Source organism: Procambarus clarkii, chromosome 77 (genome assembly GCF_040958095.1).
Source record: "Procambarus clarkii isolate CNS0578487 chromosome 77, FALCON_Pclarkii_2.0, whole genome shotgun sequence".
NCBI lineage: Eukaryota > Metazoa > Arthropoda > Malacostraca > Decapoda > Cambaridae > Procambarus > Procambarus clarkii.
In genome coordinates this window covers 17928357-17945782 of record NC_091226.1, presented here as the reverse complement: position 1 = coordinate 17945782, position 17426 = coordinate 17928357, and the positions used below count along the sequence as shown (strand labels likewise).

Genomic DNA, 17426 nt, shown 5'->3' with positions numbered 1-17426 from the left:
CAGGCGGGGTTTTGTTGCTTCAGCAACATGTCGCGGCAGACGGCAGCGTGTCTCACAGCAACTGGACGATGATGATAGTGGCCCCCTCAACATCAGGTGTTCGTGGTAGGCCTACGGTATGTAAATCTGCCTCATCGCCTAGCATACCCTCACACAGCTCAAGCATCAGACAACATAGCCGTGATTTTGGTGCTCATGGTGCTGTTGGCCGTGGTGTAGGCGCCAACACCAAGCCCCTGGGAGCACTTGTGTGGGAGGATTGCGCCACATTTGTCCCTCACATACCAACGTTTGATGCTACCGATTTTGGTGTTACACCATTATTCCCATATACCGGTGATGATAAGGCAGAAATGGAATATTTCCAGGCGTATTTCGACAACGAATTCATGACGCATCTTGTGACTGAGACAAACATATTCGCTCACAGCCTCATAGACGCTGGCATTTTACCTGCCTCACTCGATGGTAAGACACAACGGTTGACGAAATGTACGTGTTTCTGGCATTCAGCAAAATGATGAAGCACTTCGAGAAAGCTGTCATTCAGAATTATTGGAGCAAGGACAGCCTAGTTCCACTGCCCGTGTTCAACCAGTATGTCGCGTGATAGGTTCCTCTTGATTCACAGGTGCCTGCATTTCTAGAATAATGCAAATGAGGACAGAAACGACAGACTGGAAGGTACGGACGGTGTTCAGTGACATGAGAGGGAAGTTCACGGATTATTTTGTACCTGGACAGAATGTGGTTATTGACGAATCACTAGTACTGTTCAAGGGGCGACTGGCATTCAAGAAGTACATTCCATCAAAGCAGCACCGTTTTGGACTGAAGTTTTTCGTGCTGTGCGATTGTAAGACTGGTATGGTCTTGGACATGATATTGTATTCTGGTACCGATGTCGACATACCAGCTCACGATGAACATGGGTTCTCTGGCAGTGTTGTAAAAAACCCTGATGGAACCGTTGCTGAACAAGGGGCATGTACTGTGCACCGACAACTCTTACTCCAGCCCCTTGTTGACCAGATACCTCCTTGCCCACAACACCGGCGTATATGGCACTGTGAAGGCCCACAGGAAGGAAATGCCAGTGTTCGGTATTGGTATAGCAGTGGGTGATTGCCAGCTGTGCAAGTGTGACAATATGCTGTCAGTGCGGTGGAAGGACAGACGTGAGGTGAATATGCTGACTACGATCCACACCGGTGCCATGTTGGACAGTGGCAAAGTCCACTTTCAGACGCGCTTCCTCATGTATAAACCGAACTGTGTCATAGACTACAGTGTGAACATGCTCCTCGTCGATAAATGTGACATGATGCTTGGTGGAGTGCAGTACGTGCGCAAGTCTGTGAAATGGATGAAAAAGTTCTTCTTTCACCTAATAGATGTTGCTGTGCTCAACTGCTTCAATATGTACCTGGTAAAATCTGGCAGGAAACCGTCAATACGTACGTTCAGTGCAGGTGTTGTGTCACAGCTGCTTGTAAAGTGTGGCAAGGAGGGCTCCATTACACTGCGCGGGGTGCAAGCAACAATGCCACACGGAGCACCAGACAGACTGAGGGGTAACGAGAACTTCGGAGTACACGTGCTCGAGTATATGCCAGGCACTGCATCACGGGAGAAGGGTAAACGTACGTGTATAGTATGCAAGAACACTACCCGCAGAGAACAAAAGGGAAGATGCATCAGCACCTGGTGCGTGGAGTGCAAGGTGCTACTCTGCCCCACTGGCTGTTTTGCTGCATATCACACATTCGCGGAGTACTGAGTGTGTTTATAGTGTGTGTATATAGTGTGTGATACTGTATAGTGTGTATATAGACTATAAATATAAATATATTAGCATGATACATTGGAAATATGTGCAGGATAAGTGAACACTTTTGTGATGCACGTAACACAGTGTCTACGGACAGTACGGATGTTCTACTCCCATAATATAGTGTACGTGTTCATTATACATAGGATTGGCACGTAAGAACTGATCAAATGTAAATGAAACTGTGCGCAAAAATTGAACAAAGATATATTCGCAGCAGCGCGTGCATCCCACCTCGGGTGCCCTACTGGCCCTGGGAGCTTATGCCACGGGCGTACGGGGAATGATGACGTCACGCACCAACTTACTGACTCCATAGCAGCCAAAGTAAGTACAATTTTAACTTTCCGTTACTATACCCATACTCAGGGAAGGGTTTTTGACACTTTCAAAAATAAAAATAATTTTTTCCAGAGAATTTATTTCCTGCACACTGGGGGGGTGTCATACAGTATATGGAAGCCGAGCAGTTGAAGGGTTAAGGGTTGTCAATATAACATGGACTCATGGCATGAAATGGCAAACACAGTTGACTGACAGTTAAAGAGACAGGACCAAAGAGCCGAAGCTCAACCCTCGAAAGCACAACTTTGTGAGTAGAATTAGGTGAGTACAGCCTCAACAGCATAGCTGGTGGGCAGGTTCCTTTGTATAGCAGGCCAAGATGCCTAAACCAATGAGATGACAGCTCTCATAGTAAGCCAATCACTGAACAATTCTTGTGTAGCATATGGGTAATGGAACTTCCTAAAACTGGTAGAAGACAGTATATGTGACTTCGCACTTGGTAGGCTGACCTGCCCCGCATACCCCCAGGCAGTCCCAGGAGAGAGAAGCGATGTGACATATCTTTCTCCAATGCACCAAACTACCTCTGGACTCCTCCATAAGCTTTACTGCACATACTCATATCTTCTGACAATTCTAGCATCTTTCACAAATAACATATAATGGATACAGTAGTATCATTGGAATGCTTATGTCTTCACCTATTCACTGATAGTAGACACCATTGTCCTAACTGCATGCAAAAGCAGTTAAGAACCTGTGCACATGAGTGCACACGGCAACAAATCCAATCTATTTCCCCTATCGTGCACAACCCTTTGCACTCAAGGCAAATATATATGGCGCTGTGCTGTGCTTGGATTATGAGATTACCAAAACTACTTAGTGATTCACTAATGGGACTAAAACTGTAGTTATAAATAACTTGTGTATACAGTGTAATAACAGCAAAAACTACACATTTCATTGTTTAAAAAATATATTATTGTGAGCATATTAGTGACACAAATATTTATATGCACACATATGTTCAACACATTCTGTAATACAAATAACATTATTGACTGCCCAGTGCATCATTGTTCTTGAAATGATAAGGAATATATAAGGAATAATGTAAATTGGATTAATCCATTCCAAACCACAAAAATGTACATATAAATACAAAAAGTAGATGAAATAAATGCAAATTCATTCTCACTTTATCAGTACTTAGTAGGATAAGTATGTGGAAGGTGGTGAGGAAAAAGAAGACAGATGTTATTGTTCGGCAGGGACATCCTCTACTATAAAAACGTCAGGTAATTGCGCTTCTGGGCTTCTTTCTCTTTTCTGTCTATTTCCCTCTCGAGACTCGCTCGATGCTTTCCTTACAAGAAACTTGTCCCAGTGATAATTATTTTTGCCTGTTTTTAAAATGTTTCTGAAGTGAGACATAGCTTTGCCTTTCAACAGGTTTCAACATACACGACGTAGCACGAAAATTGAGGACAGAAAGCTTATAAGAGTATACATATTAGTGTGTGATGGTGAGCTCTCGGCAACGCATGGCCAACCTTGCAGTGCACGGTGGGTCTAAAGTATAGAAAAGTGACTTATATGTTCTTATATGCACACATTCCTTTAGAGCATTCTATTGTGAACAATTTGATACCAAATTGAACGACATAGTACAGAAACTGAGATCAGAAAGCTGAAAAAAGAGTGTAAAGATTTTTGTGTGGTGTTGAGTTCACGTGCAACGCTCGGTCTAACTTGAGGTGTGTGCGACAGGTCGCCCACCGGGGCAGCGAATGTGTTAAAACTTATCTGAAGTGAGACAGCATTGCCATTCAACATATTTATAATACGAGATGCCACAGCTTTGTCAGGGTGATATTGTTCAAGAAAACTTTGCTCTCCCCCCAATTTTGCACACACATTTCTTTTATTAGAGAATGTTATTTAGGCATACTAAATCTTGCAGAAGCAAGAACAGACATGTTGACACAAATTTTATATTTTGCTATGAGTTCTTTTTACATCTCTATTATGGTTCTAAATTTTTTTTTTCTTTTATCACTAACTTTCTTAGGCACCAAGGTGTCTCTATTTAAGCTTGGAATATAAAGAAATAGCCAAGAAAACATGAGAAAGTTTACTGAGAAATTTAGTGGGGTAGTGCACTGAACAATGCTACTTTTTATTTATTTATTTATTTATATATATATATACATGAAGGTACATTGGGATTGTGAGGATACATAGCATAGTAATTACAATCTTGTAAAGCCACTAGTACGCACAGCGTTTCGGGCAGGTCCTTAATCTAAGAAAATTTTAAGTAGGTAAATACTTGCAAAATTTATAAAAAATGATAACAGTTACAAAGCAAGAAAAAAAAAGATGAGAGAAAATTGTAGGTATATTAAAGCACATAGATTGACTGCACACTCAGATTGATTGCAATGACAGCTTGAATGGTAGTTTAACAAAAATTAGTAGGCACAATACAGCATATGGCTAGCACATAAAAGAAGACAGCAATGAACACAATGATAAAGTTGTTTGGGTTAAGTACATAAAGATTGGGAGATTGGGTAACACTAGATACAGAGCAAATTTAAAGCTCAGTGTAGGAAACTACAATTAGGTACTTTTTGGTTTTGTTTTTAAATGAGGCAAGAGTTTGACAGCTCTTCAATTCACTAGGGAGTGAGTTCCACAGACTAGGTCCCTTATTTTGCATACTGACTTGTACGTTATAAGCAGTACATAACTGACTTGTTCGTTATGTGAACAAAGCGGTCGTGTGCCAAATTTTTGAGTTTCGAGCCGTTTGAGTACCCAGGTTCCACTGTATGTCCCATGGGTGTGGTTACCTCATGCAAAATATGCTGGGGCAAGGCTGAACTCTGATAACTGGTTATGAGATTATTACACTAACCAGAACTACTTAGTAGTTTGTAATGGTGCCCAAAACAATGCTGTGTGTGTTAGGGGCTTTGCAAGAATATAAAAAATCAATGCTCTGTACTCTCATAAACCCAACATATCCTCTTCTATATAAATAAATAAATTAAAATAAATAAATAAATGAAAATGTAGATACCTGCAGTTACAGGTATCTACAGTACTTAGTAGGATAAGTATGTGGAAGTATGTGTAATATAGTGTGTGAACAGTGTAATAACAGCAAAAACAGTATCTTTTATTGTTCTAAGAATATAATATGGTGCACATACTAGTGACACAAATATATTTGAGCATTCTGATGTTCGACATTTTATTATATAAATTTCTCAAATGACACACTATTGAAAAATATGACTGCAAAAAACAAGGAAAAGACAAATCGGAAACATTGAAATAAATATGTAAAAATATTTTCACTGCAACTCCTGTCCCCATGCATGGCCTGGGGTGACAATGGGGTGATTGCCCCATAAATGCTCTTGAACCGTGATGTCATCATGAGACTTTGTGGCTTCATCATGGTAAAAGTCACATACAATTTCTTTTCCTCATAGTCAGGTAATACATTTAACATTATTAGAAGGAAAAAGTTTTTAAATTTATTTATTCTCACACATCAGAGCGTCGTCTTGTATAAACAGGGGTAAAGACCACAGGTTAATAATGAGATAAATGTATATAGTATGTAAAATCTTATAAAAAAACAGTACGAGAACAATATATTACTTCTGTTGGAGGAGGAGAGATGCATATCAACTGGTGGTGTACTTTTTGGTGAATGTGTTTGCTTTTATTTTACATTTGGCTGGAAATAATTAGCATATATTTATAATTTTAGAACTAAAATTATGTCATATTATTACACAATTACATGTTAGAGACAGAGCAAAGATAGAAAAATAAATTTAGAGCAACAGCATCTGTTGTATAGTGTAAGAGCATAGTAGTGAATGAATGTCCTATATTTAGCAATTTGGCAAAAGAATGATCACTGATCACACAATGATCACATAAATGATCACAAGAATGATCACATAAGCTCCATTGCTTATTCTACATTAGAGTGGAAACTGCATAGTGGGCAGCATTTTCTTACCAAAAATATTGACAAACATTTGACAAACTATGAGAATTTGGGGATATCCACAATTATCTAATCATCAAAAGAACATTAAATTAATATGCATTAATTCAGATGATGGATGCTGCACAAATTTCTACTCGGTACCATTTCAACTTAAAAATAATCTTTGATTTACTTTAAAATAAACTGATTTACTTGATAATCCATCATGTTAGTTGATACTGACAGGGATTTTGAAGGTCCAAAAAATTCTTAAGTGATACATTATAAAGTTGTTTCTTCAAGTTTTTTCAACTTACATTTCAATATCCTCTACACTATAAATTTTACAAGGCGACACATGTATTTAAGAATTGTACAGTACTGAAATAATAAACTTGTGCTAATAGTAATTACTATTGAATAAATGTAAACTACTGTCTATACACATAGAAATCACAATAGCGTGATACATCAAATGAACAAATTGTAAACTATGGTCATCATTGCATTGATTATCTAATTTACATAATTGTTCGCATTCCAGACCAACGATAAACATAAAGCATAAACGGTCTTATTTATAGTCCATGGGATAAAGTTAGAAGGGTTGTTGTGTGCCATTATAATTTGTAATAGTTTTAAATAGTAGGTCTAAAGACCTACTTGATTTTGGCAACTTGCTTGCAATTCTCCTTTTACACGATCCTCTTGATTTTGTCTTCAACAAAATAAACTTTGTACATGTTATGCTAATAAGTTAGGAAACATTTAAATACCTGTTCAAGTTTAAAATAGTTTAATTATGCATTATCACCTTAATAAAAATACATAATAATCCTCATATGACATCTGATGCTTTGAAACCTTCTCATCCTTATGAAGCAGTCATGTGTCACCATATGTCTTTGATGATTTGTTTCAACGTCTCATTCCTTCTCATCCATATGAGGTAGTAATTTTGACTTTTAAAGGAACAAACGAAACATTTGACCAAGTAATCTGCATGTGTCTTACTGATTTTTATAAGAGAGCAACAGTTGGCAGTTGCTTGCACTGGATAACTCAGATAACATAGTAGCAGTAATATAAATGATAACAATACAAATTAATAATTGAAATACTAAAAATACTAACAAAGAATATATTAGTAATAAAAAGCAATAAAATTGTTATTCAATATTATTATTTTGAATTAGAAAGTACTGTACACAATTTATGTAATAACAGCTGCTGGCAAGCCCATCGTCTTGTTGAGATGGAACTTTAAGTAAAGATGTACACCAACATACATATATTGATGTACTGGACAATTAGAAAGTAGAATTTGGTACTAATCAATTTTGACACATCAGAAAAGGTTTCATATCCATGTTGCTAATAAAATCTAACCAACCATCCTAGGCTAATACATGCTATATGAGGCCTAATATATTACTGTCAATATATTTGTTGTACTACACCTGGGAGTATTAAAGTTTGGTTTTAACTTTATTTTCTCAGACTCTATGAAGTGAATACAGTAATACCAAATTCTACTATCTAATTGTCCATTACATCAATATTCTGTACAGGTTGTACAATGGTGCACATAGCTACAAAAGGTACTATCTAAACAGGAGGATGAGTTATGCTGGCTTTCAGTCTTTGTCTTTTTTTGGGGGGGCCACTAGGGAGATAGTGGCCATCAGGTAATTCCTGTTTAAACTAAGAAGTCAGATAATACCATTTCTGGCTAACACAAAACTTTACAAAATCAAATTATAGTACTTGTCAAATATCACTTGATATTTTCTGTAGTAAATAAAACCAAATAGATTGTTATACAGTATTAAATATCATCCTATTTTGTAGCATTATACAGTACATTGTACCAATATTTATAGGTCATGAATACAGACTATATAACCACTTTGTACCAATAACAGTATTGAGCATCAAGTACACAGATTGGATCAAAATTTCAAAAACAGAATTTGAAAACAAAATCAAAATCTGATAACACAATATTTAACAAGCCTATTTTTTAAGACAAATGGATCACATATGCAGCCCCTTTGTGACACATTCTACACGTAAAGATTCATTGCAATCCCCAAGAACACCATTACTTATAATCACATCCTCAAATTTTTATTAAAAAATAGTTTGGTCATATACTTTATAATTTAAGTTACATTCCTTTCAGTGTCATTTGCAAAAGATCATTAATGAAATTATCAAACTCATAATTTGTAACGTTGTTAATATACTGCAAGTAATCATCTATATTTATAAAATATCCCTGAATGGAAAATTTTGTTGCTATATCAGTTAAACAGAGTCTAGTGTGTTCAAGCAACTTATTCAAGTCAAGATTGTTAGTTAAACATTCTGTGGAATCATCCTCTGGACTTTCACCATGAGCATCTCCATCACATGGACATTTTACACACCTGTAAGTAATGTCCATTGGATTTGATCCAAAAAAAGAAAATAATCTTCTTGCTGGGAGCTGTACTCTTTCCAATGCGTGATTGCTTTCACAGAAATTACAGAAAATAATATTTGGAGTTGTCTTTGAATAGAGCTGTCTCTGTTCAATTATATTTTTAATGGCATGCTTGTATAAAGGTGCAATGCTCTGTATGACTCCAATTCCAGCATTTAGTAATTTTCTAGAGGGAGCAAGAAAAAGAAGCCTGATGTCACTTTTACTAAGAGTACCATGTTCTTTGCAAACTTCTTCGGCAAAACTCATTAAAATGCATTCAGTACTCATAGAGTTGGACATCTGATTAGATCTAAGGTGGTGAACAATTGATGCCAACTCCCAAACTTTATCACGTGAGTGAAGTTCCTCTTTAGTCATACATTTACCTTCATTACAATAATTGATGAATATCTTTAATTCAGCTCTCAGTGCTCTCTCAGCAGATTCAACTACAGTTGATGTAAATACTTCATTCTGCAAGGTTTTTAAAGTGATGACTGGTAGAGCTGGTAGATTATGAAGAGATTTCATAAATTTTTTCCAGCTCTTGTTTCCAATTCTCCAATAAACTCTATCCAGATCATCAATTTCATCTGTTTTATTGTTACTTAGAGGCGAATTATTAAACTTAAAAAAAGTATTACATTTCATGCCATAACTTCGCATGGCCTCCACAACTGGGGGAGTCTCCTGGTTGTCAGCAAATGTAACAAATGTGAAGAAGTGATTTTCAATACCTTGACCAAACAGAGTGGACACATAATCCATAACAAGACGTTCTGATGATGTTAGACGTACCAAATGAGCTTGTGCTACAAAACCAATGGCATGGATCTCATAATTTTGTGAAGCAGCATTTGCCAAGAAGGTTTTGAGTGACTGGACATGATCTCGCACTTCTGCCCCGGAAGAGTCATTCAGTCCTGGAGTGTCTATAATCGTTATTGGAGTATCATGCTCTCCAAAACAAAATGTATATGCAGTAATTGATGTTGTGTATGATCGTACATCATTAGAGTTTCTAACTACATGTACTAATTCACCATCAGCACTTTTAACACCTTTAAAATAATTAGCAACAAAGTTCACCAGTGTTGTCTTTCCACTTCCTGAAGCCCCAAGAATAATTATGGTTTTCTGTTTAATTTCTGAACGAACTCCATAGTACTTCCTCATCATTCCACATTCATCCAAAACCTCTTCTTCAGGCTTAAGGTAACCTAAAGTGAGACTGAAATCTTCTTTATCTTCATTATTACCGAGTTCAAAATGTCCTTGAAATTTATCTTTGGATATATTAGAATTATCTGAAATGTTTTCCTTTGACTTGACAGTTTTTGAGTTACATATTTCATTAACTGACAATCTAGATTCATTTTTAAGGTCTGAATTATATATACGTTTTTTCGAGCCAGAACTGGAGCAGTCACTTTGAGAATGTGAATCCTGGACCTGTTTTGTTATGTGGGAAATAGGGTAGCAAAAATTTTTTTCAACCTCATTCCCATTATCATTCTGATGAAATTCGAATGAGCCATATTTTTGTGTATCACTTTTTACCACCGTTTTGTCCAAATTTATTTCAGAATCACCACTACCACAAATGTCTATTTCCCTTTCAAAAAAGAGGGTATCTAAAACTTTACTATCCTGCAATTTGTGTTCAGAAACCTTTGTATTATGTAATGTTTGGACTGGAGATTCTTGAGCTTTCATTGTTATAAACTCTTCATAGTCTTTAGGAGCATTATCTTCAAAACATATGTTCTGTGTTTGAACAATGTACATGGTTTTTGGAACTCTACTTTTATAATGCAGATCATTGTCAAAGCCAATGTTTCCTTTAATATACTTATCACCTTTTCTATCCGATCCAATGGATATAGCAGAGTATTTTGCATTGTCGATGGCCATTTTTGATTTATAAATAGTATCTTTGGGTAATCTACTTGCATATTGGCTGACATGGACCTCAGACAGTTGAATATCTTTTTGTAATTTTCTTTCATTGACTAACTCCTGAAGTTCACCAGTTAATGAAATTTTCTTCCCTTTTTTCTCAAAATTTTCTTCCCCTTTTTCTTTCCTTTCCGTCACAAACTTGTAATAGCACTTGCTGCTATTATATGTTTGTACATTTTCAATACAAACATTTTTTGAATCCCTTCTAAACCAGGAATTTGTATCTTCTTGCATTTTACAATCTTTCTTGTCATTTACTTGATTTTCTTCACACTTAGATATATTTTCACTCCTGATAACTTGATTCTTTGTTTCAATGGTAAGATTTCTATGAGTTTGATCTTGATGTGTTTTTGGAACAAGTGTGAAGTTGATCTCTTTACTTTCACTCTTGGAACCTTTAAGAACAGAAGCATAAGAACCCATGGAAGTGAACGGAACAGATTTGATCAAGTACGTAGAAAAGGGGTGCTTGCACACTTCAGAGTCATCCACTGGGTGACAAAATGCTTGTAAAGCATGTTCAATGGAATTAAATCTCCTAATGTTTCCTGGATTGTATATAACAGTATCAACATCAATGATCCATAACTTATTTGAAACATAACTTACAGTGTTGCTATCAACCATTGAGTAAAGATATTTTGTCAAATCTGCCAACAAATTTTCTCCTAATTCATATGGAGAATGGATGACCATATCAACATGATACTTAAAATTAGCAGAACTGAGAATGTATTCCTGATTATGAGCTGGAATGTTACCTTCATTCTCAATTATTTTATTTCCCTTCGCAGGTATTACATTGCCAGTTTTCATCTGCTTGTTATCATTAGCCCATGCTGTTCCTGAGAAAACACGAGAGTTTTCCACTAAATGATTTATCAAGTCCTTTTTTAAAATTTCAAAGCAAATTATAGGAGAGCATATCTTAAAATTGTTTGTATTTTCACAAGATAAAAACACTTGCTGAGCTTTATCATAGGTCCATCCAATGCCGACTTGATCTTTATCTTGATCTTGAATGAATGCCACTTCACTCTCAGGAATTCTAAAAAAAAAGTGTTAAATGTAATGAGAATCGACTTTTTGTACAGAACCATCAATGGGTTCACAGAGCTAAAGGCTCTGATTCATTAGACACAGTCAACAGTCAGGCATATAATGACTTTCAAAGGTCTACCAAACCAACAGGACCAGAATCTGGGGTTCTCAGAGGTGAGGAAAGCGTTATGTTTAACCCTTAAAGAGCACAATATATATATATATATATAGCTGGGGTGAGTAACTATTACAGGACGGTGCACCACAACCATGTATGGTTGGGTCTACCATGCAAGATTTAAAAGTCCTGTGGCTACACAGGGTTCACATTACCTTCTTCAAGGCTCTTGTAAACAGACACCATTTAAAAAAAAATCGTGGGCAACATTCCCGGGTGTGAGAGCCTCAATACTGACTGAGCAACCAAGGCTGACATATGCAGCAAGAGCTAACAGCTTTGCTATTCAGCTTGAGACAACAGCATTGCCTAAAAATGTCAATATATATTTGTAACTGGTATTATTTAGCCATGATAGGTATTACAGAAGAGCCTGACTGTGATAACGCCTTCACTCAGATATCAGTGAACTCAATGTTGTTCAAGAAGTTCACAGTACTAGCCACAGCACACTGCCATTGTTTCGTTCATCTAAGAATCTTCAAACGACTTCATGTTCCTTTACAAAATAAACGTGTGGGAAAATTATTCATTTACAGGATTTAGTGACCAGGATTCTGATAATACCAGCATTGTGGTGAGAATTAGCGATGTACTCACCAAGTTGTACTCACCTAGTTGTGTTTGCGGGGATTGAGCTCTGGCTCTTTGGTCCCGCCTCTCAACTGTCAATCAACTGGTGTAATCATGTAATTACCTAAGTGTAATTACAGGATGAGAGCAATGCTCGTGGTGTCCCGTCTTCCCAGCACTCTGTCATATAACGCTTTGAAACTACTGACGGTCTTGGCCTCCACCACCTTCTCACCTAACTTGTTCCAACCGTCTACCACTCAGTTTGGGAAAGTGAATTTTCTTATATTTCTTCGGCATCTGTGTTTAGCTAGTTTAAATCTATGACCTCTTGTTCTTAAAGTTCCAGGTCTCAGCAAATCTTCCCTATCGATTTTATCAATTCCTGTTACTATTTTGTATGTAGTGATCATATCAACTCTTTTTCTTCTGTTTTCTAGTTTTGGCATATTTAATGCCTCTAACCTCTCATCGTAGCTCTTGCCCTTCAGTTCTGGGAGCCACTTAGCAGCATATCATTACATTTGTTCATTAGTAGCATGTCTTTGCACCTTTTCCAGTTTGTTGATGTGCTTCTTAAGATATGGGCACCACACAACCGCTGCATATTCTAGCTTTGGCCTAACAAGTCGTGAACAATTTCTTTAGTATATCGCCATCCATGTATTTAAAAGCAAATCTGAAATTAGAAAGCGTGGCATAAGCTCCTCGCACAATATTCTTTATGTGGTCCTCAGGTGATAGTTTTCTATCTAGAACCACCCCTAGATCTCTTTCTTTATCAGAATTCTTTAAAGATTTCTCACATAATACATAGGTTGTGTGAGGTCTATGTTCTCCTATTCCACATTCCATAACATCGCATTTATTAACATTAAATTCCATTTGCCAAGTGGTGTTCCATATACTTATTTTGTCCAGGTCATCTTCAAGGGCATGACATGACAATCATCTAAGTTTCTTATCCTTCCTATCATCTTAGCATCATCAGCAAACATGTTCATATAATTCTGTATACCAACTGGTAGATCATTTATGTAGACAATAAACATCACTGGTGCAAGAACTGAACCCTGTGGTACTCCACTTGTGATATTTCTCCGGTCTGATACATTGCCTCTGATCATTGCCCTCATTTTTCTATCAGTCAGAAAATTTTTCATCCATGTTAGAAGCTTACCTGTCACCCCTCCAATATTTTCCAGTTTCCAGAACAACCTCTTATGTGGAACTCTGTCAAAAGCCATTTTTAGGTCCAGATAGATGCAGTTAACCCAACCATCTCTTTCCTGTAATATCTCTTTTGCTCGGTCATAGAAACTGAGTAAATTTGATACACAGGATCTTCCAGATTGAAAACCATACTGTCTGTCTGATATTATATCATTTCTCTCCAGGTGTTCTACTCATTTAGTTTTAATTATTTTTTCCAATATTTTGACTATTACACTTGTCAATGATACCAGTCTATAATTAAGGGGGTCTTCCCTGCTTCCACTTTTGTAGATTGGAATTATGTTAGCCTTTTTCCACACATCAGCTACAACTCCTGTAAACTGGGATGCCTGAAAAATCAGTTGAAGTGGAATGCTGAGCTCAGGTGCACATTCTCTCAGAACCCATGGTGAAACTCCATCTGGACCAACTGCTTTGTTCTTATTTATCTCCTTGAGCATTTTTTCCACTTCGTCTCTAGACACCTCTATGTGCTCTATGTTGTTCTCTGGAATTCTTATTGTATCTGGTTCCCTGAAGATTTCATTTTGTACAAACACACTTTGGAACTTTTCGTTTAATGTTTCACACATTTCCTTTTCATTTTCCGTGAATCTATTTCCCATTTTCAACCTCTGAATACTATCCTTTACCTGCAATTTGTTGTTTATGAATTTATAGAATAGACCTGGTTCTGTTTTACATTTGTCTGCAATCCGTTTTTCAAAATTTCTTTCTGCCTCTCTCCTCACTGCCGTGTAGTTGTTTCTTGCATCTTTGTATCGCTGGTATGTTTGGGGGTTTGGCCTCTTCCTGTATTGATTCCATTTTTGTGTCTTTTGGTCTTTGGCTCTCTCGCAATTTCTGATGAACCAATCCTGTTTCCTAGTTCTGCATCTCTGTTTTGGTATAAATTTTTTTGTGCATTTATCATATATTTCACAAAACTTGACATACATCTCATTCACTTCCTTGCCTAGCAACAAGTCTGTCCAATTATACTCACTAAAAAATTTTCTAAGGTTGCCATAATGTCCTCTCCTAAAGTCAGGTTTTTCAATAGCATCAACCTTCATATTTTCTTCCAGATTATAACACATTGCATACTTTATTCCCAAAAAGACATGGTCACTTTTACCCAAGGGAGAAAGGTACTGAATGTCAAATATTTCTTCCTCCTTCCTGGTAAATATAAAATCTAGCATGGAGGGAACGTCCCCTTCCCTCATCCTCGTAGCTTGTTTACCATGTTGATACAAGAATGTTTCCAGGATGAGGTCTACAAATTTACAGGTCCAAAAATCTTCTACAGGCATACCTCAGTTTAAGAGTTTAATTCGTTCCTGGAGACGCCTCGTATTCCGAAAACTCGTATTCCGAAGCTAATTTCCCCATAAGAAATAATGGGAAATGAATTAATCCGTTCCTGACTACCCCAAAAACCCCACATCAAACTAAATTTTTATACCTAATTCATCTAAATAAACCTACAAAACTATGTTCAAGTTATTACTTACCTTGCTGTTGAATGCTGTAGGCGTATGGAAGATGGTGAGGAGGGGGGAGGAGAAGAGGAGTTACTGTTTGGAAGGGGATTCCCCTTCCATTATCACATCAGGCAGTGAGGACTTCACTGGTGAGCACACTCTGGCACATTTTGCCTGCATACCACTAGGACTTGTTTGCCTTACTAAGAATCTGTCTAATGACACTTGTTTTTCCCTACATTTTAACACTTTTCTGTAGTAAGACATCACATTGTCATTAAAAAGGTCAATGCAACAGCCTGCTACAGCTTTATCTGGGTGAGTTTTTTCAACAGAACTTTGCAGTTCTTCCCATACTTCACACATTTTCTTAATCAAGAAGGGACATCCTCTACTGCCTCTACTCACAGCTATTTTCTTAGGTTGAACCCTATCAATGGCTTTTTTGAGACCCATGGCGAGATATATAATAACAACTTTTATGCTCAAATGGCCAAAAAACCGACATAAAACTGTAAATCCTAGTGAAGAATTCAGGAGGGATAGTCACTGGGCGCGAGACAATGGTAAACTGAGGGGTGGAGGGGCGACGATCGCCGTACCACCACGCGCTAGGTCGGCCTGAACGCGTATCAACAAACTCGCGTCCCGAGGTAACCTTCGCGTTCCGAGACATATTTTCCGAGGAAATCCTGCTCGTATTCCGAAAAACTCGCATACAGGGACACTCGCATTCCGAGGTACCACTGTATTTTAGCTTCATATACTTCCAAGTCTATGGATTTCAAGTTGAAGTCGCCGACTATCATCAGTCGTAAACTATCATTATCCGCTCCCGCTATGATCTCTCTCATTATTGTTATAAGACCTTCTCGTTTACTATCTAGCTCCTCCTTTGACCATGTGCTGCTTGGCAGTGGACTATATGCATTTATGATCATTAGTTTATCATCCTCATGGCAGATCTCTAGTGCTATTATGTCAACTTCTTGTGGATGTGCGAAGCATGGTGTGAGGAGCATTCTTGGTGAGGGAGGGAGGGAGAGGTGAGTGCATCTGCTGACCCTGTTTGGCAACCTGTTATTGTCTGGACTAGACTCACCATACCAACTTAGTGGTTTGCTATAGTGAAAAAACATGCATATACTTATATATAATGTGTGTATAGAGTGTAATAACAGCAAAACTATTTTTTTATTGTTTTTATGATCATAATAATTGAATTGATAATGTGCACACCATACTTTTGAGTACAGTATAACAATGGTTTACACATTTTATTATATAAATATATCACACTACACACTATTGAATAATATTACTGCAAAAAAAAAAGAGAAAAAATCAATCAGGTAATATTACCTGATTGATTTTTACCAGATTTGCCTGATTTACCTTGCTAATAATTAGGTAATAATATTTTTGTGGCAACTCCCGCCTGACAGCATGGGTGGAGGAGACAATCGTGAGACGCTTATTGTGTCAAACCACAATATCGAGTCTAAATAAATAAATGTTTGTTTGTTTAAATGTTTATTTATTTAAACACTGAATACAGCCTATAAACAATATGGCTACAAAGGGTGACTACACCATGTTATATAAACTAGCATGTACAGTATATACCCTAACCATGAACTGCCCAGGGTGAGGCTCTTTACCCCAGTAGCAAGACCTCTCAGGGCAAACTCCCAATTTTGCCAGACTTCCTCACCCTACTGCGGCCAAAATATGTCATCTACGATTTTTTTTATTATTTTTCCGTGATCAAGGAACACAAATGAACAATTTTATGCAATGAAAATAAAACTATTTCTTGCACATGGGCGTGTTGTAGGCTATAACTGCAAGTGCCTCCCAGGGGTTAAGGCGAGCAGGAGATGGTCTCCCCATCTCCTCCCTCCTCCTCACCCTCTTCATACACCAACAAGAGTCCTTCTTGAGAGGTTATCTTGAGATGATTTCGGGGCTTTTAGTGTCCCCACGGCCCGGTCCTCGACCAAGCCTCCACCCCCAGGAAGCAGCCCGTGACAGCTGACTAACACCCAGGTACCTATTTTACTGCTAGGTAACAGGGGCATAGGGTGAAAGAAACTCTGCCCATTGTTTCTCGCCGGCGCCTGGGATTGAACCCAGGACCACAGGATCACAAGTCCAGCATGCTGTCTGCTTGGCCGACCGGCTCCCCCGTCCTCAGTAAAGGTAAAGTACAGTTAAATGTTCACTTATTTTATTTATAGTTTATATTTATACATGATTATTTTGTGTATGAAAAATATGAATAGTATTCTGTATAACATGTATTTTGAAGTTAATATTTTTAGGTGTGTGGAACGGATTAATTCAGTTTATATTAT

General features: G+C 37.4%; 2 protein-coding genes across 2 annotated transcripts in view; one reads left to right on the top strand and one right to left on the bottom strand.

Annotated features, from left to right (window-relative positions):
• Positions 1-961: 961 nt before the first annotated feature.
• On the top strand, positions 962-1780 carry LOC138357338 (piggyBac transposable element-derived protein 4-like). The gene has a single exon (XM_069314018.1). The coding sequence runs from the start codon at positions 962-964 to the stop codon at positions 1778-1780; it is 819 nt and encodes a 272-aa protein (XP_069170119.1).
• Positions 1781-6919: 5139 nt separating this feature from the next.
• Positions 6920-17426, bottom strand: part of LOC123747182 (uncharacterized) — a 64241-nt gene continuing 53734 nt past the window's right edge. The window contains exon 3 of the mRNA XM_069313957.1: positions 6920-11623. Within this exon, the coding sequence (XP_069170058.1) occupies positions 8311-11623 (3313 nt within the window). The 3' untranslated portion in view covers positions 6920-8310. The remainder of the gene's footprint in view (positions 11624-17426) is intronic.